The 27,870-nt window shown below is 40.0% G+C and overlaps 2 protein-coding genes across 2 annotated transcripts in view; both read left to right on the forward strand.

Moving 5' to 3' along the window:
- CPEB4 (cytoplasmic polyadenylation element binding protein 4) overlaps positions 1–7,217 on the forward strand; it is a 38,674-nt gene extending 31,457 nt beyond the window's left edge. Inside the window, exon 8 of the mRNA XM_010718963.3 lies at positions 2,771–7,217. Within this exon, the coding sequence (XP_010717265.1) occupies positions 2,771–2,998 (228 nt within the window). The 3' untranslated portion in view covers positions 2,999–7,217. The remainder of the gene's footprint in view (positions 1–2,770) is intronic.
- Positions 7,218–15,243: 8,026 nt separating this feature from the next.
- On the forward strand, positions 15,244–27,831 carry C15H5orf47 (chromosome 15 C5orf47 homolog). Its single transcript, XM_085236929.1, has 5 exons — positions 15,244–15,777; positions 17,005–17,093; positions 18,582–18,684; positions 21,301–21,346; positions 22,321–27,831. The coding sequence occupies exons 1-5, from the start codon at positions 15,288–15,290 to the stop codon at positions 22,385–22,387; spliced, it is 795 nt and encodes a 264-aa protein (XP_085093055.1). The 5' UTR covers positions 15,244–15,287; the 3' UTR covers positions 22,388–27,831.
- Positions 27,832–27,870: the final 39 nt, after the last annotated feature.

A 27,870-nucleotide genomic window follows, 5' to 3' on the forward strand; every position in this document is an offset into this window, starting at 1 on the left:
TTCAGCAGGCATTACAGCCTCACAGTCATCCTGCACATCTTATGTAAAAGCTGCCCAGTTAGTTGTTTCCGTGATAATCTATAATTATTGCTTAATTTGTTAATATAAATTAAAGGAATATGTTGATAAGATCTGTAATTTGCTTGTGTCTGCCCTCATCTGTATCAAATGTGACTTAGTCCATTGCAGTGATCTTTGGGCCTCAATTTTGATAAACTGAGATCCCTCTATCTATTGTTCTCACTGGTGGTTTGTCTCTGAATTTTCTTACATGACTGTCACTATTTATTTCAATTTTATTATCACTACAGAAGAAAACCCCCAAACTTGGCTGATGAGCTGATTATCATTTCACTTCTCTCTTGGCTATAAAGCTTGGGTAGAACAACTGTTTGTCTCAGGGTCTGTGAGATGGAATGTCTTTGTTCTGATCTTGGCTCTGAAATAAGTTCTGTATGGCTTTGAACAAATAATTTGGGCTGCCCTTGTGCAACTTCTGCTTGCATAAGCAGACATTTGGGTGAATAGGTCCATTGAAGCTGTCGGGACTAGAAATTTAAGTAATTGTGAACTCTGGCAAATATTTTGCAATCTGTTTCCCCTTCCTTCTCTCCTCCTCCTCTGTATTTCCCCATTTTGTGTTTTCAGAAAAGCCATGGGGAGATAAATGCTCAGAGGATTCGTTATGAGAGCATTTGGTTGCATAAAAGACATAAAAAGGCAACAATGGAAACAATGCTTTTCATTAATTACTTGCTAGTTGTTTTGTTTTCTAACTAAGTTTTTCTGTACAAATAAAAATGAAAGTAATAACAAGAAGGGATTTCCTATAAAATTAGGCAAGGAGGAGCTGCTAAGAGATGTGCCCTTCAGAGAGGTAGTGCAAGGTAAATGCTCAGTGGCCTGCAGTGCCCACTGCTACTGAGCTTCTGCTGTGTGCTGCCACCCTAAGTGTGCCTGATGAAGTTGCTGTACTTTAAGGTACTTCTTGTAAAGCCTCCATGTAGCCAGCACAGGTATGAAATGCAGGCCATGTTGGTCCTGTGCACTATAGCACACACTGAATAAATGTGTTGAGGACTCTGACTCATACCTGTGGTTTATAGACTTGCACAGAAACCAGTGGTGCAATAACAGGCTAAAGCAAGCAGAGGTGTAATTACCCGTCCTGTAGTATGGCCTTTAGGTTGCAGCCTAAGCCAGCCTCTGAATGCATTATATTCAAGTACAGTAAAGCTGCAAAGCTGCCATGTTAAGGAGGTCAGTACAGCATAGCTGTATTTTGTCCTCTTACTCACCACTGAGTACCCAACCTTAAACTGCTTAGCAAACTAGATGACAAAGGGAGAAAGTGAAGTCTCCCTCTCTTCAGTCTTCTGCTATTCTTTTATACATCTATTCTTCTGAGATGGTGTGGAGGAGTGTTTGAGAAACAATATCAGTGGGAGAGGAGAAAAAGAAGGAGGGAAAAGGCTGCTGTATTGTCTCTCAAGTAGTTTGTAAGCACAAATGACGTGAACCTACTGCATTGTCTTCTCTGGAGCCTATTAGGATTGGGTGAGTTTAAAATGCTAGGAACTGTGAATCAGCTGGCATACAGCTGAGATTTGTGAGTTGAAGCCATCCCTAAGCAGATGCAGAAATAGCAGGACAACGTAGAGACACCAGTTGCTGTCTGGATACTTGGAAATGGTTGTGAAAATGCCTGATGGCACAGGCTTCATGGAGGGCTCACAAACACTGTCAGGACAGGAACTTGTTTGTATGCTTCTTTAAGGTGAGGTTTAAGTTTTGTTAATGCGCTTCTGATGCACACATGGACCTTTCGTAGTCCTAGGGAGTGAAGGAGTGGGAGCAGAGGTGATATTGGTTATGAGGTGAAACCCAGCCTGTAAGGGATGGCAGTGCTATTTGAACACGTAGGCATGCCTAAACAAGCTGTACTCCAGCCAGCTTGTATACTGAGAGCAGCGAGCTTTGCCTTCCTGTCACACAGTCAGCATTCTGCACTGTGGGCAGGGGTTTGTTTTTGGTATGCAAATGCCTAGATTAAAAGCTAGTGGCCTGCAGATGTTGTAGTGTAGATGTATCCTTGTAGCACCAGCTGGTAAGTTCCTGTGAGTCATTATCAATTAAGTACTTAAATGTTTCTTCTTTCTTGTCTGCTGCTCATCTGGCCCTTCATGCCAACTGAGTAGATGGTCATCAGTCCCATTTTAAGCCTCGTATTTGATACCAGCAAGAGTAGGTGGGTCTCTTTCTGCTGAGTGGACAAAGCCACAGAAAAAGAGAACAGAGATGTGCTGTTTATTGAAGATAATGATTTTTTTTTTTTAAAGCTGGGGATTCAGACATTGAAATTTGCAAACTGCTTTTAATCTGCAGGCAGTGTTGTGTAAACAGTTTACATTCCTACCTGAACGGGTAGGAGCTTAGTTGTGCATCACGCTACTTAGAAATAAATCCTCAGAATTCTCCAGTGTTCTGATGTGAATCTGTGTGTATCAGTTCTACAGCCACATGTTGATTTCTGCAAACAAACGACAGCCTGTGTGAAACTGATGCTGAGCATTGGATTCTGGTGGCTTTTGAAGGATGAAGGAAGGCAGTGGGAACCAGATTGTTCTCGCGTTAAGTGCCTATGCGTTTTGCCATGTAATTCTTGTCTGTGTTGTTCTCTGCTGGAATACAAATAGTCTATGTTGTGGAATTGACTTCATCTACATTGTAATTAAGAATTGTAAACTTTCTTCTCATTTTCTGTATGCAGGTGGAAGTTAAGCCATATGTCTTGGATGATCAGCTTTGTGATGAATGTCAGGGGGCCCGTTGCGGTGGAAAATTTGCTCCATTTTTCTGTGCTAATGTTACCTGTCTGCAGTATTACTGTGAATATTGCTGGGCTGCTATCCATTCACGCGCTGGCAGGGAATTCCACAAGCCCCTGGTGAAGGAGGGAGGAGATCGCCCAAGACATATTTCATTCCGCTGGAACTAAATGATCGCTGCAGCGCTCATATGCAGGCCTCAAATTAAGTGCACTCTTCTGTTATCCTGATTGTCCCTACCCACCCTGCCCTTTCTCTTATTCAAGATAGCATGTCCTTTTGTAGTAGTCTGTAATTTAACAATAGTATAATGAAAGAATGACCTATAATATGGGTATTTTGTAGAATCTTGTCATTGAAAACTGTATTGGGAACTCCTTTTCGTATTGATAACATGTTGCAAGTGAGTTGCATTCTCTTGTCTTTACTAGGGAGAGAACACTTAATTTCATGCAACATTTTCTTAGAGGAGAGAAAAATATTAAGAAAAGAGAATTGAAACAATAGAGTATTTTGGTTTTTTAATTAAATTATTGTTAATAAAGAACATAAGAATACTTTTATTAAAATAACCGTGTAACAATAACACTATAAGTCTGTTCTGACACTTTTCCCCAGGGAAGCCTGTTTTTGCCTCTCGTTTTGTTTTGACTTTGGATTTTTCCAGCAACAGATGAAGTTAGCGTTTACCTATCAACGGGAAAGAGCATGTTTAAAGCAACAAAAATGCATGAGTAAAGTTGAAGCAGCATTTTAATAACGATAGTTCTTTCTTTCTTTCCTTCTTTCTTTCTTTAATCTTTTAAGGGTTTTGAGGCTGAAATTTTTGCTCGGTATTTATCTGACCTTGCCTCTGACTACCACCCACATCCAAATTAGTAATGAGATAGGCAGAGCTTACTATATTTTCATCAAAATTATTACATTTTAAGAATTCCTGAATGTAAAAGTTGAGTAAAGTTACTACTGAGGGGGGAGTGCACTTTTTTTTTCTTTATGTTTAAGAGAATTCAATTGTCTGGTTACAGCCCTAGAAGTCCAACCAAAGCTAGAGTAATGACAACTAGTTAACTGGCATTTCCTCTCCTGAAGGATAAATATATAGATTTTATTTTTGATGGCTATATTATAACTCTATATCCTAATATACTAACATTCATCAGGGGCCAGCCTTTGCTCTCCATTTTGACATGAAAAACTAGAAAACCTTAAGATACCTCAAGGATATCACTAATTTTTACTGAAGTTTTGATATTCCAGTGTGTCACACAAAGTAAAATGGGCTGCTTACTGGTTTCCCATCATGGATGTAAAGTCAGTTTTGAATACTCTCTAACTTAGTTGTAACAGAAGGCATGAACCTCCATAGTTTCCAGGTCCCGTTTTGCGCTGTTTTGTGCATGAAACGGTGCAAGCATGCCTATGCCTTTCTTACGCTTCTTGTAGAAAGAATCCCAGCTAAAATTCGTCTTCTTCAGAACTTAATGTGGAAAAATAGAGAAACACAGGTATTTGAAGTGCCAACATTGCTAAGTTAATGCCTGCTTTATTATAAACAAATTCTACCTTGAGAAGCATTAACACAGTACATGTTAATGGAATGACAAAGAGTGGGTGCAGGGGTTTAGTTTGAAATAGCTGAATGAAGGAGTAGTTCTGAACATTATTTTTCTTACTTTTGAACTAAAGCCCCGGCCAACTTCTGAAACTACTCTTTAGCAGTGTGCAACCAAACAGGTTCAGTGGCAATCTTCTAAACCGCCCGACCGGCGTGGTACCATCCTAGATTCTCTCAGACCAAAGACTTGCCTCAGCACTGCTTGGGAAACATCTGCTGCGCTGAAAGCGTTTGCCGGCCCCCTCGTCCCGTCCCCCAGCCCAGATTATCTTTATGAGAAGCAGTTTTTATTTTCAATACAGGCTTTAATGAACCTTCTCGAGTTCCAAAGGTCAAAATGGAGACATTTGCTGTCTATTAGTCAAGTATAGAAAGGGAGCTGCTTTTAATGAAATCCCTGAAAATATTGACAACAGTAATGCAAATGCAGAGTGCTCTTGTGTAGATTGTCAGGGACTTTTTTTTCTCTGAAGTACATAATTAGAGTTGGAATGTTCCTTTAATTTTTTTAATGCTTGTAGGTGGCTTGGGGTGTGCTATTGTGCCGATCCTACCCAGTAAACAGGTGAGATGGGTTACCATTACGAGAAATAACACTGTTTGAGAACTAGCTTTGAATAATAATTTTCCCTTTGTACATGACCTGCTGAATTTCGGTACAGTGTTTTTGTAGCTAACTTATTTTGTCATGCACATAATGTATATTTGTTATGCACTACTTTTGTATATCTTGTTTTTCCAACAGTGAGCATTTTTAGGCACACTTTTCACTGACGGGATATCTCTTTATGCAATACCTCAATTTTTCATATTGCAAAGAGTAGCTTTTTGTACTTTTATTACTGAGAGATCTTCATATACTTCATTTTTTAATATAAATAATTTTAATAAATTTTATTTTCTTATATTCTGCTTTTTATACATTTCAGTGCTCTGCATACATTTTGAATTATGGATGTTGTGCACTGGCAATGCTATTTTAGAATCTGCAGAGAAAAGAAAGCATGTTGCTTAAACATCTTAGCCCAGCACCAGGTATTTGGTGTACATATAATTTAAGAAATAGTATATGTAAAGTTGAGAATTAAAGAAGAAAAGCATGAAAGTGACAAATGACACTGTCTTTAGACCCTGAAATTTAAATGCATAAATATAGCGTAGGATTTAAAAGCAAAGAAACATCAAAATTGTCTACCGCTTCTTACTGAGTTTTTAAAGATGATACACAAATGCAGACGTTTTTGGTGAATGTTTAGCCATTTTTAATATTAATAAAAATTGATGTTAGGTGTTTGATGCAGAAATGTGTCTACTCTTTTAAATTATATTTAAAGAATAAAAGAGAGCCTGCTAGGTGGCGGGCGCGTAATGTTAGTATGCATGACTAATGTAAGAAGTTGTTATTCTACTAATATTCACTTGTGATTGTGTGACAAGCGTGTTTACAGATTATTTGGTTACACTTCGATTTACAGGGCATAAACAATTATAGGCATTACTCTGTACTTAAGTAGTGACCACACGTCCTTCTGATTACATGGGATTTGTAGTTGGGGTTACCGTGTAGCTCCAAACATAATTAACATGTAATTAGTTTACCGGTCTTAGGGTATCACTTCGATTTGCAAAGGGGTTGATGAGCATGTAGTTTTATCACACTAGCATGGCACCGGCCATGTATTTACAGTGTAGTTACAGAGTAATTACATGGTTATTTTTGCAATGTAAAATAAAGTGTTTCTGATTATTTTGTATGTAAAGGAACCCCACTGCCCCGTGCTTTTTGGTATAGTATCTACTTCTCCATACACAGACCTCTGCAGAATGCAAATTTAAAACTTGCAGTGAATGAATTTAGCGTTTTCTAAGGATGCTGTTGGAAAGACTTGATAATTCACCCCTTTTGTTTTTAGAGGAGTTGAAACCTTCTGTTAAAAGGTGATTTAAAACTTGAATGTGATGAATTGTGGCAAGTTAACTTCAAGTTATGTGCAATACCTATTTCAGACTTCTGGAAGATCTTTGCAGTGTAATTCTTTGTTTTTAATTGCAGACATTTAAAAATGTCATTTTCTACTGTTCTAGTAAATCCTCTTTCTTGCTGGCGTTTCTAAAGAAAAGAATCAGAAATCGATCTTTCTACTAATGTAAATTTGAGATTATTTTTAAAAAAAAATGGAATAAAAGGTTTTGGTCATTTGCTTTATTTTATTATTTTAAAGCTACTGTGATAGCATTGTAAGAATTGGGACAATATTGTATTCAACTGTTTTATTTTTTATATTTTTAAATCTTAAAGTATAATTAGTTTTTATAATTTTCATCAGATTTTTTTGTTATATTTTTTGGAAGTGAAACTTTTAGCAAGTGGGTGTCTAGTTTTTACTAATCCCTAATATGTTTTTCCCCCCAATGTATTGCTCATATTATCAGAAGGAAAAGTTATTTAAGTATGTCAGTTAATTGTACTACTTGGCTGAATTTCCATATAGTTTTTACTGTGTATGGGGAGGTTGTAGTATTTATTATAGCATTTTAAATAAGGGTAATTCATTTTTTATTAAAGTCATTTTCACGTTTAAGTTCATATTTTTGTATGTTCTACTCTAAGTTATATAACACAAGTTACTTTTTTTAAAGAGTTCATTTGTTGAAGTGCTAGTGAAAATTAATGTTATTAAATAGTTTGCAAATGACTATTTATACCAGTATGCATATAATTTTTAAATATTTGTAATGTGAGATGTTGAATGAATAAAACTTTTAACTCAGTGCTTCTCCTTAACCTCTTTTTTTTTTTTAAGCTTTCAGTGGATAAATGTTCCTTTGTGACTGCAGCTCCTGGGGCTCGGGAGGTGATGCTGATGAAGTGGGCACATGTCTGACTGTATATATGAGAAGTACTCAAGGCTGTGTTCTGTGGTCCTGTTCTGGTCAGAACACTGAGCATGGTTTTGTAGAGGGTGTGTGAGAGAGACTGTAACCACTGGAGAGATGCTGAGTGCGCTGAACAGTGCATTAAAGCACCGCAAGATAAATGTGCAGAGCAGCAGAAATGGGAAGGGCGATGTCTGGAGGGCTGTAGAACTGCTGTTGGTTGAATCAGGCTGCAAGAAGAACCATTGTTTCTGCTTACATGCAGATGTTGTCTTTAGGGAATGTTGAATGCTAACTACTTAATTTTGTGGATTTGGTGCTTGTTGAGGATTTGGTGCTTGTTGAGTAATCTTATGTATCTCTGGAAAAACCTTTCAGCAGCTTCAGCACTGCTGTTTCTGTTTTTTTTTCACAGCTATAAGAGTATCAGCCTAGCCAGGAATTGGATCATTTCTTTCTGCTCTCTGCTTCCAATTCATGGGGTCAAAAGACAACCGCTATGCAGCTGAGAAATCAAGCTAACTGGCGGGTGATATGTTTAATGAGAAGGATACCACTGAAGCACATGCAATGCATGACATAAGTCAGAAACCACCGTGCAGCTGGGACAAAAAGATAACCAGGCAAGGACCTGTCCAAGCATGGCACAGACAGACAAGGATTGCTTTTCACTTGTCTCGCAGCTGTGATCTGATATTCCCTGAAGGAATAAGTCTGGTATCTTAAAGAACATTCTTAGATGAGGTTGCTAGTGTTGGCATTAATTTAAAATACCTGATCTTGAAATGTCTAAGGAGTCTTGTGGATGGTTGCCACCTACTATATCTGGTCTTCAGAAGCTATCCTTAGCGGCTAGGAGTTCCAAATTTGTTTTTGTTTGTTTTCTAAACTTTGACACAAGTAGCATTGCACTGACCAGTGCTTTGTCATTGGCATCTGGGCTACTAATCTCTTGTGCCTCCGTTTGAGGAATGGTGTTGTAAATGTTTTATAGATGTTGAGTGTAATTATTTCCATGGGCACTTTAGAAAATGTAGAATTGAGCTGTAATGGGATTAGTTCTGCAAGGTGCTAATCACTTGAATTCCCATTGGCTTCGGATGATGCAAACTTAGAAGCTAATGCCTTTTTAACAAGAAAAAAATTGCTGGTGACTCTGTGCGTCTACTTTCAATCCTTTGAAATGGCTACTTAAAAATAATCATAAAATGCTGGTAAACTTTGGAAAAATACAGAGGCTGGAGATGGGAAGTCTGCCTGGCAAATGATGAATTCCACATTGCTGCATTTTGCACCAGGCAGAGCACTGGTTGGTAAGGGAAGTATCTCTCCATTCTCTGTATTTGTATTGCTAGGAAATAGTTATAGGTTGGCCTCTCCCAGTGTGATAACGAGTTCTTGACTTTGCTTTCAAGTGCAGAGTGGTCTTCTAGAAAGCATGTGCTTATCAGTGCTTTATCTGATAATGGTTTCTAACAAGTAGGATGGAGTTGAAATTTGGTCCTGCGGTGGGGGTTTTTAATAGTGTTAGAACGAGTGGTGTCTTCCACAGACAAGGCACTCCCACATTCGTTTGAGTTCACAAATGCTTATCAAGATGAAGTCTGATTGGTGTGTAAATTAATTAAGAGCTTTTCCCCTCTGGAGACTGCAGAATACTTTGTGAATATTTGCCTGTGTAATGAGATTTAATTTATTAGAGTCTAAAAAAAAAATCACCTCAATAAGGTGAAATACCAGAAGTCTGGGGCGTTCCAAACTGAAAATAATCACCTTTTTAGCAATGGCCTTGGCTGATTCTGAATTGCTGAGAAGAACATTCTAGGAAAGATAATATATCAAATCTCTTCTGGGTTTCAGTTTGTCCTGAAACTATAAATAAATGCTCCAAGCTGACTCCAGAAGGTGGAGGTTTGCCTGCGGGGTAGAATTTCAGAATTTCCACAGTACATGAATCTCAAATATTTTCTTTCAGCACAAACTGTTCGTTGAGCACAGTCAGCCACCAGCTTTCTCTAGGGTGCTGCTTTCACTAAATGAACTGCTACATTCCGCATCAGTGAAGGAACTCAGTTTGGGTGCAGATGGATAAAACCCATCTAGGACAGAGTTAAAGGCTAAGGTATGTTTTAAAGAGAGTCTCCTGGCTGTCAAGTTCTTGTCGGACAGTTTCTACTGTCTGTCCTGGTTCTCCAGCTGCTGTTTATTCAGCGCAATGAAAGCCTGCTCAGCCACAGTCCAAAATGCACATTGCTAGCCTACAGGAAATCTAAGACAAATAATAGCCTTAGAAAGGATAGATGAGGAAAAAAACACTGACATCTCTTCCTCTGCGTAAAATAAGCTGATTCAGTCTGCCAGTATGAAAAACAGCCTCTGGGATAAGAATATACTTGCAGCTGTCTTCCCAGTCATAGAAATTGAAGGGGTGTAGAGAGGCTGAATCAGTGCTCCCAAGGTGTTATTGAACTCCCTAAGACAGAGAGAAGGTCATTCTGAAACTTGGTGCTTTCATTAGTGCTATCAGGTATTGCCTGCTTTCACGACACCCAAACTCTTATTTGCTGACTATTTGTATGGCTTGTCAGAAGTTTTTTCATTATGAGTGTTTATTAATTTGAATGTGATTATTACTAAAGGAAGCTCTCTCAGTTGTCTTGTTTAGGACACTTGGGAAACCATAGTGTGGTGCTATTCTGTTTGGGGTCCCTCACAGAATTTGAGAACTTGGAAAAGTTCTCAGTTCTCCTTGTAGTGGAAATGCAAAGTCACAGCCTGAAGCAGTGATTGAGCACCTGGTAGGAAGGCAGGGCCAACCCAGGGGAGCTCAGGTGCATGCAATGCAGCTGAGTGACCAGAAGGGATGGAGCCAGGGTCAATCCCCTTCCCAGACCTCAGTTAAGTGTCGGCAGTGGAGGTGAGGGCATCTCTTGCTGGAGATCCCTGCCTACCTGAGGCCTTTCAAAGGTAAGCAGTTCTTTTCCTTCATTTCTCCATTCACAGCTACTGTATTTGGGCTCGTTCTCATTTGTTGCAGCCAAAGGTTTTGCTACCCTGCTAGTATTGCAGCACTTTCCATCCCATTATAGCATTACACTATAAAATATGGAAGTAGATAAAATTTATTTTTGATCGTGTTTTTCTTCCTCAGAGTTAATTTTGGTGAGTGGTGAAAACTGAAATTAAATCCTCTGAGCACAGCACCGTGAGAACACTTTTTTTGGTTTTGCATTAGTTCTGGTGCTTTTCGTGTCACTGAGAAGTGTTGATTTTGTTTATGTGACAGGCTGTGTAGATGCAGTTCGCGCTCACTGCATGCCTTAGTAACTTTTAACATGGTGTTGTAATCTGTGGAGGATACCAATTCACACACAGAGCAAAGCATTACAAAAAAGGTCTGCTGACTTTCTCTGGTCCAACATTTCAGAAAATGTTATTTCAACCGAAATTGCCATTTCTCACTGCTTTTGACTTATGAGCCAGGACCAGTTTGCTTAGTGATCTCTGATGCCTTGATATCCATGTGAAAGCATTAAGTTGTCAGTTTAGAAAAGTGTCATTTTTCAAGACAATCTTTGCCACTATAAGCACGTGCCCAGTACTGGTTTGTGTATGGAGCACACTCCTGCCAAGCATTTCTGAATTTTCTTTCAGTGAGTTAAATGTGATTTTTAGGTATTTGAGGAACATTATTACTGTAAGCAGCGGGCAGTAGCCCCCAGCTTTGCTGTACTGAGCCAGCTGTTCACAGGCAGATGCTGCTCAGTACACAGTGCCACAATCAACTCAGTTCTTCAGTCAGTAGCAAGGACATTTGCTCATGGGTTGCTTATACAGAGGGGTGTCTTTGGAGGAATCTATGGCAGAACAAAGCAGCCACTGCTTCAATTTTCTGTGCGGAGCTGGCAGTCCCTGCAGACAGAGGCCCTGCTCTGTTCCTTTCCTGGCAGCATCCTCGAGTCTTTGGGAATAGGAAGGGAGTAAACTGGAGCAGTTCTGCTAGGGCCCAACTACCATTACAAAGTGGATGTCGTGCTAAAGGGAGAGTATGTTCAGTGATATATAAAGGGAGAGTATGTTCAGTGATATATTTGTACTGCAGGTAGATAAGACTGTCTTGTGTGTGCAGACAGGTGCATTGGTGGTTACACTGGGCTGCAGGCATGCCTTGGGCTGATATTGTGATGAATGTCTGAAGCTCAGAAAGCACGAGTTTCTGTGCTGGGACAGATGGAAGACCTTGAATACTAAATTTGGAGGATGATTTATTGCTTTTTGCTTTTTATATGCAGTACTGAGCCAGGATTCTTCCATGGTGTGAGAAGGCAATCTGCAGTTCTGTCTCAGGTAGGACTAAGCTTCCATCTGTTTGCTCACGCAGGGTCCTACTGCACATTGCCCAGAACTAGAATTGTAACATTTACTATTATAAAGCCTTCAGCCTTTGGAAGAGTCAGGGGAAAGTTTTCATCTCTCTCTTTTGGAAACAAAGGATGCCATATTACGTAACAATAGTTTGCACATTTACATGGAAAAGTGAAATCAGAGAAACAGAAGTCCTAACCTGCCTTTTGTGATAACCTCTGGACAGCACGTCTTTCCCAGAAAGAATTCCCTTTAATTCTTGTGTTAGCAGCATTCTTTTTTTTTTTTTTTTTTTTTTTTTTTTTCCTTTTTGAGTCCCCTCCCTATGTTTTTCTTTCAGATTGGGAATCTTTGTTCAAATACCCTAACACAAAGTACTTCCAAACCAAAGGCTTTAGTCTTGTTGGCTTGGCTTTTGGTTATAAGGCCTATGGATCTTCACAGTGACTTGAAAATCTCTCAAGGGGGGACTCAGGCTTTTATGTAACAAACTTAGTTTATAGTCTGCTAAATATTTTTATCTGCAGCACGAATAAATGGGAAAACATGCCTTTCCTCATGAGTGGTGTGGATGAAGTGATTCCCACGTGTATGGTTTGTAAGGCAGTCTGAGATACGTGGGTTCATTAATATGAAGTGCAGGTGTGTTGAAATGGCAGCTGGCCATTTTACATCTCTGCTGCGCTGGTTTGTCGCTTCCATAATTAACTGTGAGATCTGTTGCGAATTAAGAAATGCTACAAGTAAGCAAAAACTGCAGGCATAATGCCTTGCTTGCATTTACCAGAAGTGGTGAGTTTTGTTTTGATGATGATTCCTAGTTATAAACGTTCTCCAGTGAGTGTGTTCTGTGAAGTCATCACGTTCTGATGGCATACCTCACTCCAGCAACTCCTATCAAGTCTTCTGTGAGAATGACAGAGATACAGTAATTGTTTGTGCTGCTGTTGAGGATATAATTAACAAGGTTTGACTGGAGCTGTTCTCAGAATTAGCATATTTTTCACATAAAAACCTCTGTTAACAGTGTTAAAATTCATATTTCAGATGAATTCACAATTTGATCAGGCTAATATTTAATAAGCAACATGCCTTGCCAGAATTATGTTGAATAATTCCTTGTAGTGCACTGCAAAGAATCCTCATAGAAGAACAATTCTCAAATAAGAGCAAGTTTTGTTTTTGCAGGGCAGTGACATGAGATACATCACTAGAAATGCATGCAGCAATGCCCCGTTGGCTCCTTCCTTCCTTCCTGGTATAAATTGAAAGGCGTGCCACCACCAAACCTATCTAATTTTAAAATGGTATTTGAGGTTAGCAGAAGATGATGCATGCTTGGCTGAAGTAAAACCGAAACAATAGAATTCGGGAAACAATGAGAGTTCTGAGCTGGAGAGGCTGACATTAGAATGCAAAACAAGCAGTGTGATGAGGTGCAGGCTGAGAGTTACTGCCTGCTCTATTTTTACCTTCACAGCTGAAGATGTGGTGAAAAGCTGAGCTGTTTGTTCACAGCAACAAGTAGCAAACCAGAGGCTGGCTGCTGGTCTGGTCACACTGGGAAGGGGGGGTGCAGAACAGCAAGAATAGCTGAAGTACCCAGTTCTGCAGATTTCTCAGAGATTTTAGGGGGGGAGCTGATTTTGTCAGCAGAAGTAGTTTCTAAATGGGGTCTGAGCTGAATTTGCTTTTGACATTAAAGTCCTGGCAATGTGCTGTTGTGGAAAGTAGGCAAAATGTGTCACACAAGCGATGTGGATTTGTATTAATTTTGTGTTTGTATTAGGGTGAGAGAATACACCATAAATACAGATGAATGAACCGCTGATTTGGCAGCTCTGATGCCCTGAAAAGGCCATAGGAAGGGAGAAGCCTGCCAGCTGGCAAGGTGGGCTCCTGTTCAGGAACATACAGCAGCAAGTGTTCCTGCAAAGTGCAATGAGAGCATGTACTGAATCGGGTCCTGCTTAGGTCTGTATTTCTGTGCTGGGGGACATGTGAAACGAGATGTGTATTTCAGCAAGAGACGTGCTTTCTTTACCCAGGCTCTGTGATTAATGGACATGATGAAGTTTGCTCTGCAGGATCAGTTTTTAATTGGTTACCTCACTCTGTGCTTAATTCCCCCAAATTAGATGCACTGGCTAACTCACCAGGCCAGAATGTCAGCTCAAATCTTTGAAATGAAGAGAGGCAGTCCCTGGTGGATTTTATTTTATTTTTTTTTTGAGGTGACTGGTTTGGTGGTTATGTTAAATATCCACAACTTCCTTTCTGCTCCTTATGTTTTGGAGCCTGCAAAAGATGCCCTCTTATCACTGGGAAGTGGAAAAAAAAAAAAAATAAAAATACCCTGGCAAACAGTCAGGCTGTGCCTCTGGAAGTTACTTCCCTTTTCTTCAACTGTGTACACAAACTGCCATTTTCTGACAGTGTATAAAATAGCTGAAAATCCTGGGATACTTCTCACAGTGTGTTGTTTTTTTTTTTTTTTTTTTTTCCCTCCCCTTGGCTCCTCGTAGCACTGCAGGTTCCCGCAGGGCTGGAAGCTCCAGTTCGGTAGGTAAGGCTGCCATCTGGTGGGGTCCTTCTGCACAGCACCCTGTCTTGCCAAGGGGACAAGGGGCAGCAGCCCTGAGACCTCGAGGGCTCTCACCCTCCTCTGATGACCTCTGAGAAATAATATTGAGAGATGTTTCAATACTAAAGCAAAAATCAATAGGATGCTTTTAAGTGGTTTGAGAAACCTGCTTGTCACCTCCTAGCCCCAGTGCTGCAGTGGCACTCTTCCCATGGAGAGCCTGTTTGGGGGAAGGGCTCCTTGCTGTGATGGTGTCACACAGTGCCTGTGTCCACCAGCTGCTGCTTGAAGGATGAAATGACAACATGTATTTAATGTTCCCTATATGCTCACTAGGCAGCTGGGCACCCACCCATCCACTGGCAGATTGGCTGTTAGCTTGGGGTGTACTCATGGTATCAGTGCAGAAAAACTGTAGGAATGCCCTCACTAAAGAGATGCTGCTAGTTCCCCTCCTGGAAATTGCAGCAACGGCCAACAATACATCACTGCCTTTAGCCTGGAGCCTAGCGTATCACTGTATCGGTAAGTTGCATCAAATATATTAATGTATGAATTCAGACTGCGTGCATTGTGCTAAATCTTAAGTAAAAGAGAATACACTGAGGTTAGACAACAAAGAAATTATTTACTGTGAGGTTGTGAGGCATTGGCACAGGCTGCCCAGAGAAGCTGTGGGTTTTCCATCTCTGGAGGTGCTCAAGGCCAGGTCAGATGGGCCTTTAGCAAACTGGTCAGGTGGATCTACCCCTGCCATGGCTGACGGATTGGTGCTAGATGGTCTTCAGGGTCCCTTCCAACCCAAACCACTCTGTGACTCTATAACGGTGGCCAAAAGCAATTTTGTGGAGTAGATTACTATCTCCATATATATATATATATATATATATATATATATATATTATTTTTTTTTTTTTGGCAGGGAACTGAGTTATACCCAGATTGGAGTAAGATCATTAAAGCAAGGGTGTTTCCTGAACTGCTGGAATTCTGTGGGCAGCCATTTTGTGTACATATGACTGGATGGTACACGGCCTGCTTTGCGCTAAGCTTGTTTTTCCTTCTTGCTCAGACTGCACATCCTTTCAATTTCTTATTGCCAAGCCAGGACACTGCACTGGGGCAGTGGTGGCTGATGGGACGGGGCAGTGCTCTGCGTTCCCGCCAGGTGCTCAGCACCTCACAGCACAGCAGCCTGCCCGCCAGCATGGAGCCGGGCCGTGGCAAGGCGAGGCTGCATGTGCAGCATGTTTACATCCACAGCTTTGGCTCCCACCGCTGTGGATCTATCATCCGCTATGGCAAGGGCTGCCAGCAGGCTGAGAGGAACGGGGCTGGGAGCCTGCTTTCCCGGCAGAGCCTCACAGACAGGAGCAGGGGGCAGAGGGCTGCCCAGGTGCTGAGGGAAGAGGCTGACCTTGAGATGATGGCTGCTGCTGATGGGGTGCAGGCCACAGGGAGCTGTAGTGGGGTGAAGCACGTCAGTCTGCGCTGTGGTATGTGCTGCTGAACCTGGGGAACCCCGTGTCTCAGGAGTGTGGGCTACACTGAGATCTCTGCCATGCTCTGCTCTGGGGCAGGCCGTAGCCATGTGGTAGCCCAGTCAGACTGTATGCTGGGAGGTGAACACAGCACTAAAGGTTTTGTAATGTGCTGGGTTCAGGCAGACTGGGTGTTTAGGGAGGAGCTGGAATATGTTAAACTCATGTGAGTGAAAAATTCGTTACTTTGGCTGCAAACTCTTGTGCTGCTGAGCTGCTGTGTCACCATCCTGCAAGGTGAGGTGGCCATGTCTGGAGCAGTCTACCTCATTCCTTTCCTGTGATGAGACAAATTAAGAAGTGTAGAACATCTTGAATTGGAAGGGACCCTTAAGAATCAGAGTCCAACTCCGAAGCATGGGCACAGAACTGCTGCTTTACACACTTTATTTCTGGGCTCTTTCTGTCTTTTCTCAAGTGATTTCTGTCTAAGCAGGGTACCACTGCAGCTGCTTGCTCTTTTCCCACTGCAACTGCTTGAAGATGTTTCTTAATTGTCTTCCTGTGTGGCTAGGACCAAACAAAGTTGGGATGGGCATGGATGTGGGTGCCTTCTATTTATTTAAAGTGTAGAAAAAGAAATTGAGCAGGGTTTTTTTTTTTTTTGTATCTTTTCTTCCTCTTAAAAGCTGTTTTTCTAAAGATGACAAAAGGAAATCTTACTTTAGTCTGTAATTAATAGCATCAGTTCTGCTGGATTGTTATTAGATGATGCCAGCCGGTGGCTCAGAGGCAGCTGCTGGGAACTGGAAGCCTGGCTCCCACAACATGGCTCCCACTGGCAGGCTGTGGTGGCCTGCAGGATGTTGGTTTGCCTGCAGCCCTGTTGCAAGAGGGAACATGCCCACAGCCACTACTGAGTTCAGCATCCCCACATGGTTCACACTTTCACTCAGCTGCACTGCTTTCCCAGCAGCTCCTTGGAAAGCTGCTGTCCAGACTTCTGGAGCCCAGAAGCCTGCTGTCTTCACTAGCTGTATTGTTTTGAAATCTTTTCAGTGAAGTTTGTGAGACTTGCCACATGGTTATAATGCAGAAAACAAGCTAGATGATAGTCAACATAATGTGAAGACCGATGTTCTGTAACCTGCTGGGACCAAAAATAAGTATCTCTGGAAGATAAGGGAAGTACAGCTTCCTCAGGGATTTATTGTAAACACTGAAGATATGCTTTCTGAACTCTCCTCCTAGGTGGCCCTCGAAAGGAAAAGGCTGATGCCTTTGACTTCCCCTTCCCTTCAAGAAATGTTGAAAAAGTAATTAAACGAAAGAAGAAGGAGGTATGAAATGTGGGAGCTGAATTAGCTGCCTTTGCATTTGAGATAATAGCTTCCTGCTTGTTCTGTATATGTCTATGTGAGATCATAAGGGAGATTAGAAGATTGAACTGGTAGTCTGTTACTGAAAGCCTCACTTACTGAAAAGAAAAATGTGATTATTTTCCCTCTCTGGGGACCTTAAAATTCTGGCTCTCATTCAATAAAGCACTTAAGTTTGTGCTTATCTCGAAGATTTAGAGTATTTTGTTGACTTACAGCATGTACAGAAATGCATTGTGGCCAGGGCACTGCACACCTTGCTTGGTGAAACCTGGCAGGTTAAAACTTTTGCACATCCTCCTCCCTTTTTGTTCTAAGCAAAGAAATTCCACCAGTGAGAAAGAAATGAAGGCAAGAACAATAGGTATTAACATGGCAGTAACAGTGATATGAAATTACTTTCTGTTTCTCAAATGTATTTCTGTTCTTGTTCAGCAGTTCAACAAATGCTTGAAATTTACAAAGGCACATTTGTTAAAAGAGAAACTCATGATGAGATTTTGTAATGTGTTAGGTACAAGTAATCAGCTAGACTATAATATAGTAATGTCACAGATACTTGATTTAAAACCAGAAAAATATTACAGACTTCAGAGGAACAGCTAATAGCATACTGTAATATCACTCTTCTAGTACATTAAATAGTCTTCAAAAAGAATGAGGAAAATGCATTATGTTTTAGTAATAAATGTCCATGAGAGAGGAATTACCTTTAGATTTCAACTAGTTTCACAGATGGGGTCCAGCAAAAGTCATAACGTTAGCATGTTAACATCCATTTATATTTGTTAGTCTGCCTCTTTGTCTGAATGCCATTGTCAACAGTTCCAAATTAGTATTTTTAATGTGTATTTGAAATAAACCCACTATAGATGTATTTTTATGCCTCTAAAATAAAAGTCTTCAGCATTTATGAAACAGATTAATACCAACTTGATAGGCCAGGCCACTGCTATGCTGGAATCTAAGCACAGGATCTGAATTACACTGCTGGTGTAGAATCAGACAGGAAAGTTCCTGCTTTCAGAAAAAATGAGCAATTTTGTATTATTCTAATTTTTCTCCCATTTTGAATGACTTTGTGGAGAATTTACTGTCTGCACAGGTTTTCATAAGCTCTTATCTACAAGGGTAGTTCACAAGTCCTGGATAAAAGGGAATGCTAGGCAAGGAAGTAGCATGATATCTCATGTGGAAAAGCACAGAGTAATTCCGAGTTTGTTGTCTTTTAAATTGAGATGACTCTTCCAGTATATCCCACTGATTTATCCTTCCTCCGGTTTTCCCCCTTGATGTCACATTTCTCCTCCTCCCCTCCCTCCCAAAATCCTCCACCAGAAAAACAGCAAGACTTCATATGCTGAAGAGTTCGAGGTTCTGCAACACAAGAGATGTTTTTACACAAACTTTTTATATGCTTCATTGAGAAAATTCATTTTTGTCTTTCAGTCCAAAGTCTGGCTTAAAGTCTGGAAAGTAATTTCAAAAATGCTTGAAGAAAATGAAAAGTTCAGATATCGACTGTTGAGTAGCAGTCAGTTCAGTGGAGAAGGTAAGTAATGAACTGATAATATTTGTTATACTAGAGAATACAAGCTATTTTTGCAAGTCCTTTAACTCAAGATGTCTAGGTTTGAAGTTCATTGAGCTGTTTATTTTGGGTAAAATGCTTTATAGCTCACAAATAATGGAATTCATCCCACCCTTTAAATGCTTCTAGCCATATTTGATTGACTTGTGTTTAATTTGAAGGCTCTATGAAAAAGTGTATGACTTTGCAAGGTGGGAAGAGTGTTCTCTGCAGTCTGTAAGATTAAAAATATGAACCCAAAATATCTGCAATTTTTTCTGGACACGTTAAAAATATAATTAAACTATTGTTCTCAGACTGATCTAAGGCAGCATTTGGGTGAATAATAATTTATTTCTTCACAATGGTAAAGTGGAAAATAGTAGTTGGTTTCATACTGGCAAAAAATAAATTAGATGCTCCCCAAAGGTAACTGTAATACAATTTAACATAACTGTCAAACCTGTCCTCACACTGTGCCCTGAATACAGTTATTCCATTACTGGCAGAAGGCTAGGGAATTAAAAGTGGTGCTCTGCCCTGAGACAGCTTCAATTAGAGACATTGTAGTTGCTGCACAATTTAAGATAATGCAGTGTACACTTATAAATATAATGGGAGTTTCTGGCCTCATAGTCTGATGAGTTTTTAGGATAGAGAATATACTAATCCATGAAAAGTTACCAGGTAAATTAAAAACAGTGTATTCATGTGCAGTGCTTCTGCTTAGTTTACCTTTGGGCTGATAGAAGTTCTCCACAAGCATGCGTGTTAAGAGTTATGTGCCAAAACTTATGTCAATTCTTCCCAGTTTTCGTAAAAGTTACATTGTTCCCTACATTCACCTTCATAAGAATAACAGAAGTGCATTTCTGCTTCAGAACAGAAATCTTTCTACTCCAGTAGCCTGTCCTGTGCAACCTACAGTGGATGTTGTTGGAACAATAGAGGAAACACCACAACATCTGCAATTATTCTGAAAATATTCACTACTTCTGTTTGTTTAAAAGCCAATTTCTGATTAATTCTGCTATTACAAGATGCAGGATATTAATGATGTGCTATTGTATTCTTTATACCAATCATAATTCCATTGGCCTTAGTCAAATTTTCTACCTAGTTCTCCTTCAAGCTGCTCAAATTTAGCCTATGAAATCTCTCTCATATGAACTATTTCTCAGCTGTGATAATTTTGTCTGTTGTCTCTGTCATTTAGAATGCTATCTCTCTGCTTCTCTATATGCAGTACAGTTCATCGATATTACTACTGCTCATTTGTTTGTGGTGATTAGAGACACTAATTAAAGGCAAGCCTAACATTGTATCTGTCTCATGCTTGCACAAGTCAGTAGCTCCACTAAGAACTCCATGGAGGTGAGGTGGGTACCCTTCCTCCTGAGCTCAATGGCTCCTCCCAGCCAGGGGAGGTTTGCCTGGATCAAACAGGAGCCTTTCACAGGAGGTGTCTTAGGATGTTATCCCTTGATAAACCTGTCGCAGAAGCCATTGTAAAACTGTGCTTCTCTACCTAACTTAAAGGTTTTTGATCCAGCAGCTTCTATGCGCTTTCTGCAATGGCTTGTATCTCTGCAAAATCTTAGTGCACAAATGTTTATGTATATGTGGGATTTAGCAGTCAATAAAGAAAAAAATAAGTCTTCTAGGGTTTGTATTTGCTTGCTTTTAAGCAAAAGGAGAACAGGAGACAGGGGAAAAAGGAGTGGAAATCTTTAATATGTGATTGCCTCCAAAATTTCAAACTATTTAAAAAAAAAAAAAAAGTGCTGCTAATACAAAATCTCCTCTTTGGATTTACCATCTCAACAGTCTGGTTGCTTTTCTGGTTTTTATGCATATGCAATGCGCTCTTTTGAGCTTGTATTTAATCGTGGGACTGAGCAGACATGGCCCATTCTCATTTTCAAATACTCATTTCTTTTTGTCATCTGGAAGGAAAGTATTACCTTTCTATGTAATCTCTACTAACTCTTTAAACAAATAAAACCCCAAAGAAGTTTGTTTTTTTTTTTTTTTAAAAAAAAAAGGCAAAAAAAAACAAAACCAAACCAACAAATAACAAGTAAAGGAAAAACAACCAACCAAATACCCCGACACCAAACAAACAAGAAAAACGCAACAAAAACAAAATTAAAAAAACCCAACCAAACATTTCTTGTGTCTTTAATTATGATTGTACCTCATTTTTCAGGAGCTTTAATTGAGAATCTACTATTATGCTCTTTTTAGCTGGAAACCATCAATTCTAACACTTTTCTAATTAGTAGATTTTACAAACACCAAATCATGGAGATAAGTATCCTATTGTTCTGAATGCTTGATTGAATGAGAAGCAAAGGAAATAATTCTGGCAGACTTTTAGATAGGGATCAACAAATCCGAATAAATTTGCATCATTTTTTTCTGGATTAATAGATCTAGAAAATTAATGCTGCTTTTTATTGCCTCTATTAATAAACTATTTTGAGAGAAACAATCTATGCGACTATTGATGCTACCTATTTAATCTCTGGAATGCTGCAAGATTAGATTAAGTTTAGTGAAAATGCTGATGTTTCTCCAACTGATGTTATCCCACAGGCAACAATGCAAACCAAAGTTCACAGAAGGGCTCCCCCTGGACAGGGTATGTATGGAGTCAATTGCCAAACAAGATTAAATAATAAGCAAAATATTAATAAAAAAGTTTCACTTGATACTGTTTAATGTTATTAATAAGTACCAGCCTTACACTTCAGTATTAATGATGTCTGCCTCACTTGTTTTTCAAGATTTTGAGCAGTGTGTGCTCAGTAGGAAGGGTTGTATGCACCCCAGCACAAGGAAGTGGGTTTTCCCCTACAAAGGCACAGTCCGTGTTCCTGCCCGTCAGTTCTTTGTGCACGTGGTGTTAATGACTGCCCTTATTGCTCTAGACCAAGTCTGCTACTAGGGCTGTTTGCTTCCTCTCCTCTGCAGCTTATTCTTGGCTTCCTCACTGGGGTGAGGAAATATTTCATCATACAGTTTCTCTCCTTTAACCCCAAAAAATTAATCGCAGCATGTTTGAAAACTCAGGTCAATGTCCATATGGTGTCAGCATTCAAATGCATGCACGCATTTGTTTGCCCTCAGCAAATACTAGAGGGGACACCCACGGTCTGCAGAGGACAGAAAGGTACAGCATTTAGGAAATGTTTAATGTGTAAGCTTGCATGCTCATGTGATTTCACATTTTAGCTCTATGGCTATAAAACTGTTTCTGTGATCCATTGAGCAGTGCTGGTAGTTGGTATTGAGAACACTATCAAAAGAAGTACATGTTGGTCTGTTCTGGAGAGAGGCTGAGTGGGAAGAGTGGGCATAACAGCTTGGGGAAGGAGAAACAGTAGTGTAAGGCTGTCCTTTCGCTTAGGTGCTGTGGAAGCTTCTCATGAGCTCTAGCTGGCCCCTTACAGCAATCTCCTGCACGTAGTTAAGTGCTCTCTCTCTGGGCTGCCTATCCATGTGATGTGTGCCTGAAGATCTGAACAGAGTCTGTTTGTCACGCTTCACATCTAACTTTCTTTTTTCTGTTAAAGTGAATGTACCACTTCACTTTTGTCATCTCCTTTTCTCTAGGAGGAGTCCATCTTTGGTTGGGTGTAGCAAGAAAATAAAGGAAGATTCAGGCCAAAAGGAAATATAAAACTACTGAAATTGTTTTCATCTAGATCTTACTAAAATTAGTGAGAAGACTACAAATGATTTGGATGAACACTGTTTCTCTGTTGTTTGTTTGGCATATATGTTTCTGCTGTTCAATAGGTTTGTTTTTAGAGAGGCTTAAATAGCTTGTTGCAAGATATTTGAACTCATTAAGTCTGATATTTCACTTAGTTATTAGTTTTTGAAAGCTTTTTAGTGAGCATAGTATTGTGACAGTTTGCTTGTAAAAGAATAAAGGCACACATTTAGTGTTGATGTCTATTTTATTGTTTTTTTTTGTAGCCTGTCAGAATCATAAACATAAATTCAGTAAAGCAGAACCCCACGCAGCATATAGAAACACTTTTGTTCTTAGTGATTTGAATAATTTTGATTTTGTTATATTAAAATAACACACAATTACCTTTCTGCTCATTCATCCATTTAGACATGAATCTCAGCAAATATTTTGAATTTAGAACCAGGTGAATGTTTTCTGCCTCACTGTTCATCATGAGGCCCATAATGATATCATCATAACCAGAAGGCATTTACCTAGCTGACTTCATTAACACAGTATCATTTTCTTCTATTTTGGAGTTTTACACTTGGACTCCTGACTATTAAAACCTTTTAAACTAGCAAATTGTGTAAATGGAACACAAAGACTGCATACAAATAATGTGTATACAACCTTCATAGATAAAACATTCACCTGTCACAATTAGACATCATTGGTTTCAATAAAAGGATGGTTTTCTCATTGCATAATGTCTTACTGTTTGCAGACATGGTAACTGGAATGTCTGAGTGTTGAGCTTTAATAACATGCCAGTGATTGTGTCATTAAGCAGCAAAGCATTTGGAAGGGATTAACCTCTGTTTACTTAACAGCACAACTGCAAATATGTAAATGGCATGTGTCCTCCTGACGACAGTTCTGGCATCAAGGTGGTTTTTTTTTCTGATTTGCGGTTGAGTAATATTCTGATTTGACTTGAAATAGTTGACATTTCAGCTTGTAAAAGGAAGTGAGAAAGCAAAGTATTCAATCAAGACATGATTATTTTTCTGGCAGAGCAAAAATGTCACAGTTCTTTGGTATTTTCAAAATTCGTGTTTGGAGTTGCATGAATTTATTTATTTATTTAATAACAAATATAGTCTTCCAGTTCTGTCAGTGTAATGTTTGCATGAGGAGTACTTTATAGACACAGACTGTAAATTGTAGAGTTGCTGCTCTGATGTTTCTTTCCTTGTAAGCTGCAGCTTGTCCCCTTACTCGCAAGATGGAAGTGGCCCTGGAAACGAAGCTTTAGTGCTTCTGTTGTTCTGCAGCTTTTTCAAACAGGTGTGGTGGTGATTTGAGGAGAGAGCCTACATAGCATTAATATGCTGTATGACTTTATATTTGTTAATATCTGTCTTCTTACCTACTTATTTTAGCCCTTTTCCAACATGCCCTTGTTCCGCCATCACCCCACTTCCAGCTCACTCAAGAATACAGCCCATGTCTGGAGGAGAAGGTGGTGAGCAGCAGTGCTTCCCAGCCTGGGGGGTGTGTGATAGTGCAGGCAGGGGCCAGAAACTGCCTCCCAAAAACCCTGTGGTGGTGACAATATAATTAATTGGTTGGGGTCTGCTAATAGAAAAGAACTTCTGATTGGTGTTACTTTGAAAGGGATCTTATGTTTGAAATCACTGTGGGACAAATCAGCTAATGCAGCAGGACAGGAAGATACCTGCTGGTTTAGGTTCCATTTCTAACTCTTTGCATGATTTCTAATTCTTCTGGGTTTAGTTTCTAGTTCTTTCTGTAGCTTTCTGTTGCTGTGTCCAGCTTTCTAAGGTACTGTTTTGAACAATGGCAGTCAGAGCAGTTAAGCTACTGAGAAGCCAACCTAGAGAAGAATTGAATTCAGGATGTACGAAGAAATCCATCTGGCATGTACACTGTCACCATCCTCTCAGATCCCTGTTGCAATGGATTCTTTTTTTCCTTCCTATGATCAGTTAGGTAAAAACTGCAAAAAAGAAAATAATTGCTGTGTTGTGCTAAAATATGCTTATATGATCTAAGTAAGTGGCATAGGAAAAAAATGAATTGTTTATACAGGAAGAACTTTATTTTAAATCTCTTCATTAAAAGGCATCAGAAATAAATAAGGGAACCTCAGGGCACTAGATCGTTCACTTGAGATTCATCAAAACAGCTGACCCTTCTCTGAAGTTTTTAATCATCACCACAGAAGCAAAACCAAGTGTCATTCCATCCTGCTGTGGATCCTGGGTAGCAGTGTTGTTCTTTCACATTCTTCAGAACTCATAACAGTCATACCTGAAGTTTTTAATAACAAATCTCACTTGAAGTGTGAACCGAAGCAGATGTGCGAATATAGAGGTCATGATGTTTCTTTGCTCTGCAGCTTTTTTTCTCTGGACATAATTTACCTTTCTACACAGAACAAAAACTAGCATATTTGGAAAGTTCAAGAACAATCCTTTCAGCTCAGCCCTGTGAACAGCTGCCAGAGATCTGAGGAGGTACATTGTGGTATTGAGGTGGGAGGGAGCAGCTGGAGCTGGCAGAGTAGCTGGAGGCATTGCTGCTGAATTCCTCTATCAGTAAGCACCAGAGCCAGATTTTGTCTCAAGATCTCAGAGCTGGTCTGAAAAGCCATTGTTTTGTACCATGTTTTCATAAATACAGATGACTCTGTAGGAAACTAAGTGATGGAGAGTAAGGTCTTCAGTTAGAAATTTACTGGTAAAACAAAGTTTAATGGGAAACAGCACATTTGCTGGGGCCAAAATATTTTAATTGGAAGTTTTCCAACTTGGTGAGTTCTTTCCAAATCGAGGTCCCCTGGCTCCTGGAGCATTTCTTGTCTGTCGTCTTGGGAGCTGAAGCCTCTCATGTTGCCCAGAGACACCAGGGCTAGAGGACTTGAAACTCTAGCCCATGCTGTTAGGCTACCACTTCCAAACTACTAGAAAATCCTGGCAGTTTGATCTCCACTTTGATTTCCATGCCTGGAAGTGCTAGGAGGCTTGGCCAGCAGCAGGCCTGATGAGGAGCTGTGACTTTGGGCAGGCTTCCCTGGGCAGATCTCAGTGATAGGGCTGCACTGAGTCCTGGGTGCTCTCACTACTACTGTGCTGAGCTGCTGCTGTCAGAGTCAGTGCCACTGATCAGCTTGGACTCAGGAACTTTGGGATCTGTGTTTTGGAAGTGTTTTGGTATTTCTGAAGTGACCTTTCTGGGAATTTCCAGTTTGTGGACATCTTCAGAGGAGTTAGTTTCCTGCCTGATTTGGAACAAAGCCACCAGTTCAGATAAAAACACATTTCCTGCAAACTGGAGGCTTGCCTTGCCAGGCAGCTCTTCTACTTGTGCCCCATCTGCTCTGGTGTTGAGATGAATCAGATTCTGCTGCCCTAACAGCAGTGATTCTGCAATCCTATGGCCTATGAGGTTCTAACTTGGCCATCACCAAGGCTAATCGTATTTCACTGCTATTTCCTCCCATAAAAAGATTTCAGCTCTTGAGAAAAGTTGAGAGCAGGATGTGAAGCTTCAACCATGGCCAGATTTCGGGAAAGAATAAGGTGACCTTTGTGTTCACTGAACATTTATGCCAGTAAACGTCTTTGTCTTTAGGGCCCTTGCTGGTATCGATGTTCATGTTTTCACTTCAAAACATTTAATACAATTTTCCGTGGCCTCTGACTAAAGAACAGCCTTCAGCAGACAATTCAATTCTATTCTTTGGGGGAAGAAGGGGACTTAAAACAAATTTTGTGCAGAAGTGACATTTTATGTATGTGTGCAGTAGATCCTTAAATATAAAACCAAACAGGGTACAACTTTGTTTTATAGCTCTTGTAAATAACACTCAGTGACAGGTTTGTGTGTTATGTATATTTTCATTGCATAAGCACTTATGTAACTGTGATGATAGAAATTTGCATAAAAATTGAAGAGACCATACTACAGTGAGTGTAGCATAATAGCATTTCCAGCAAATGGAAGTAGCAGATGAACCTACCATGTTAAGTATATGAAGATAGTGAATTTTAACAAATGTTTGTGGGAAGCTCTTCTGTTGTCAGTGTCAGCATCACAGACATCTGTTGGAAAAAAATATATATATATTTGAAACTTTTTCTGCTTGCCTTGTAGCTAGTGAAAATGGAGGTGCTGCAGCTTCATTTGTTAGAGGAAAAAGATATGGAGGCTGTAAATTAAATGGAAGTATGCCTAGATGCAGAGAGAGGAGGAAAACTTCTTGGAAAATGCTGTATATTTGAATCTCCCATTGTCTGTGGCACCTTTTAGGACAGATTGTATTGCATCTTCTGCACAGTATGCACAGGGGCCTATCAGTGAGAGATTCTCTACTTCTTGCTCTAAACTGTAGGCTCACACACGTCTTAGCTGAGAGATTTTGTTGAATTCAAAATGTTGCTTGGCTGCTTAAGAATATGTCTGATTACTGTAGTCTTACCAGAGATGATGACAAAAGTGTGTTCGTGCTGTGAATGCGTGAAATTTATTGCATGCAGGTTCATTAAGGCACTGATCAATGCTCCCTTTCCTCCAGAATCTTTGCAAACTCTTGTATTTTGAAATGAATACTTAATTAACGTAGCATTTTTTTTCCCTGTTCTTCTGTATGCTTATTTTCTTGTTCCCAGTGGATGTATGAAAGAAAGTCAGCATTGCTGGTGGAATTCTGCATAATGGGTGATCTCCATAGCATAAGCTACAAGTAGTTAAACCCAACTTGAAATACCCGTGATCATTTTTTACACTCTTTTTTATTTAAAATTTATTGAATTCCAGGATAAAAATTCTTGACTGTGATGCTAATTTGTCCAGGGAAGGATCTCCCAAGGAAAAGAATGCACATGAACTCCTCGCTTCAATCTGTCAGCCCAGACTGAGCAGAACAACAGGGACATGAAATGAGGGGCAGCTTAGAGCATGGCTGGGCACTGAGACTTGCCCTGTTAGAATCTCATCGGGTCTACTTGGGATTTCAGTCGATGCTGTGAGATTGCTCTCCATGTCGATGTGCTCTAAATGTTGCTTTCTATCACAATACGGTGTTATCTAGAGGAGAACTTGGATGTGAATTTGTGACTGCATAGGTTTCTTCAGTCAGATGACAACTCAGGGCTGAGTTTGCCTTGAGCTGTCTCTTGAATGTCTCCTCAAGCTCCTCTTGAGCTCTCTCAGTGGTTGTTAGTGCTCTTTCGGACTCATTTTGAAATGAATTGATGGGAATGTCTGAGAGACAAACCTGATCTTTCATTGGAAGAGCCCGAGGTGGCTGGTGTTCTAGCATTGCCCTGCCTCCGCAGCTCTGGTTTCCTGAGACTGTCTTCATGGTGCGCCTTCAAGCTTTGCAGTTTTTCAGCTCAATAATTTCAGCCTGTCCATCTGTTTTCAGATACTTCTATTGAGTGCCTAACACCACT

The sequence above is a fragment of the Meleagris gallopavo genome, chromosome 15, assembly GCF_905368555.1.
Source record: "Meleagris gallopavo chromosome 15, MGAL_WU_HG_1.1, whole genome shotgun sequence".
Classification (NCBI taxonomy): Eukaryota; Metazoa; Chordata; class Aves; order Galliformes; family Phasianidae; genus Meleagris; species Meleagris gallopavo.

What these genes read in the sequence shown, in the direction of transcription:
- C15H5orf47 (XM_085236929.1), top strand. Translation starts at nt 15,288, where the DNA reads ATGACTGGATGGTACACGGCCTGCTTTGCGCTAAGCTTGTTTTTCCTT. An exon ending in TCTGCGCTGTGGTATGTGCT is followed by an intron (nt 15,778 to 17,004) that starts GCTGAACCTGGG and finishes CTCTCCTCCTAG; the next exon opens with GTGGCCCTCGAAAGGAAAAG. An exon ending in AAGGGCTCCCCCTGGACAGG is followed by an intron (nt 21,347 to 22,320) that starts GTATGTATGGAG and finishes CCTTTTCTCTAG; the next exon opens with GAGGAGTCCATCTTTGGTTG.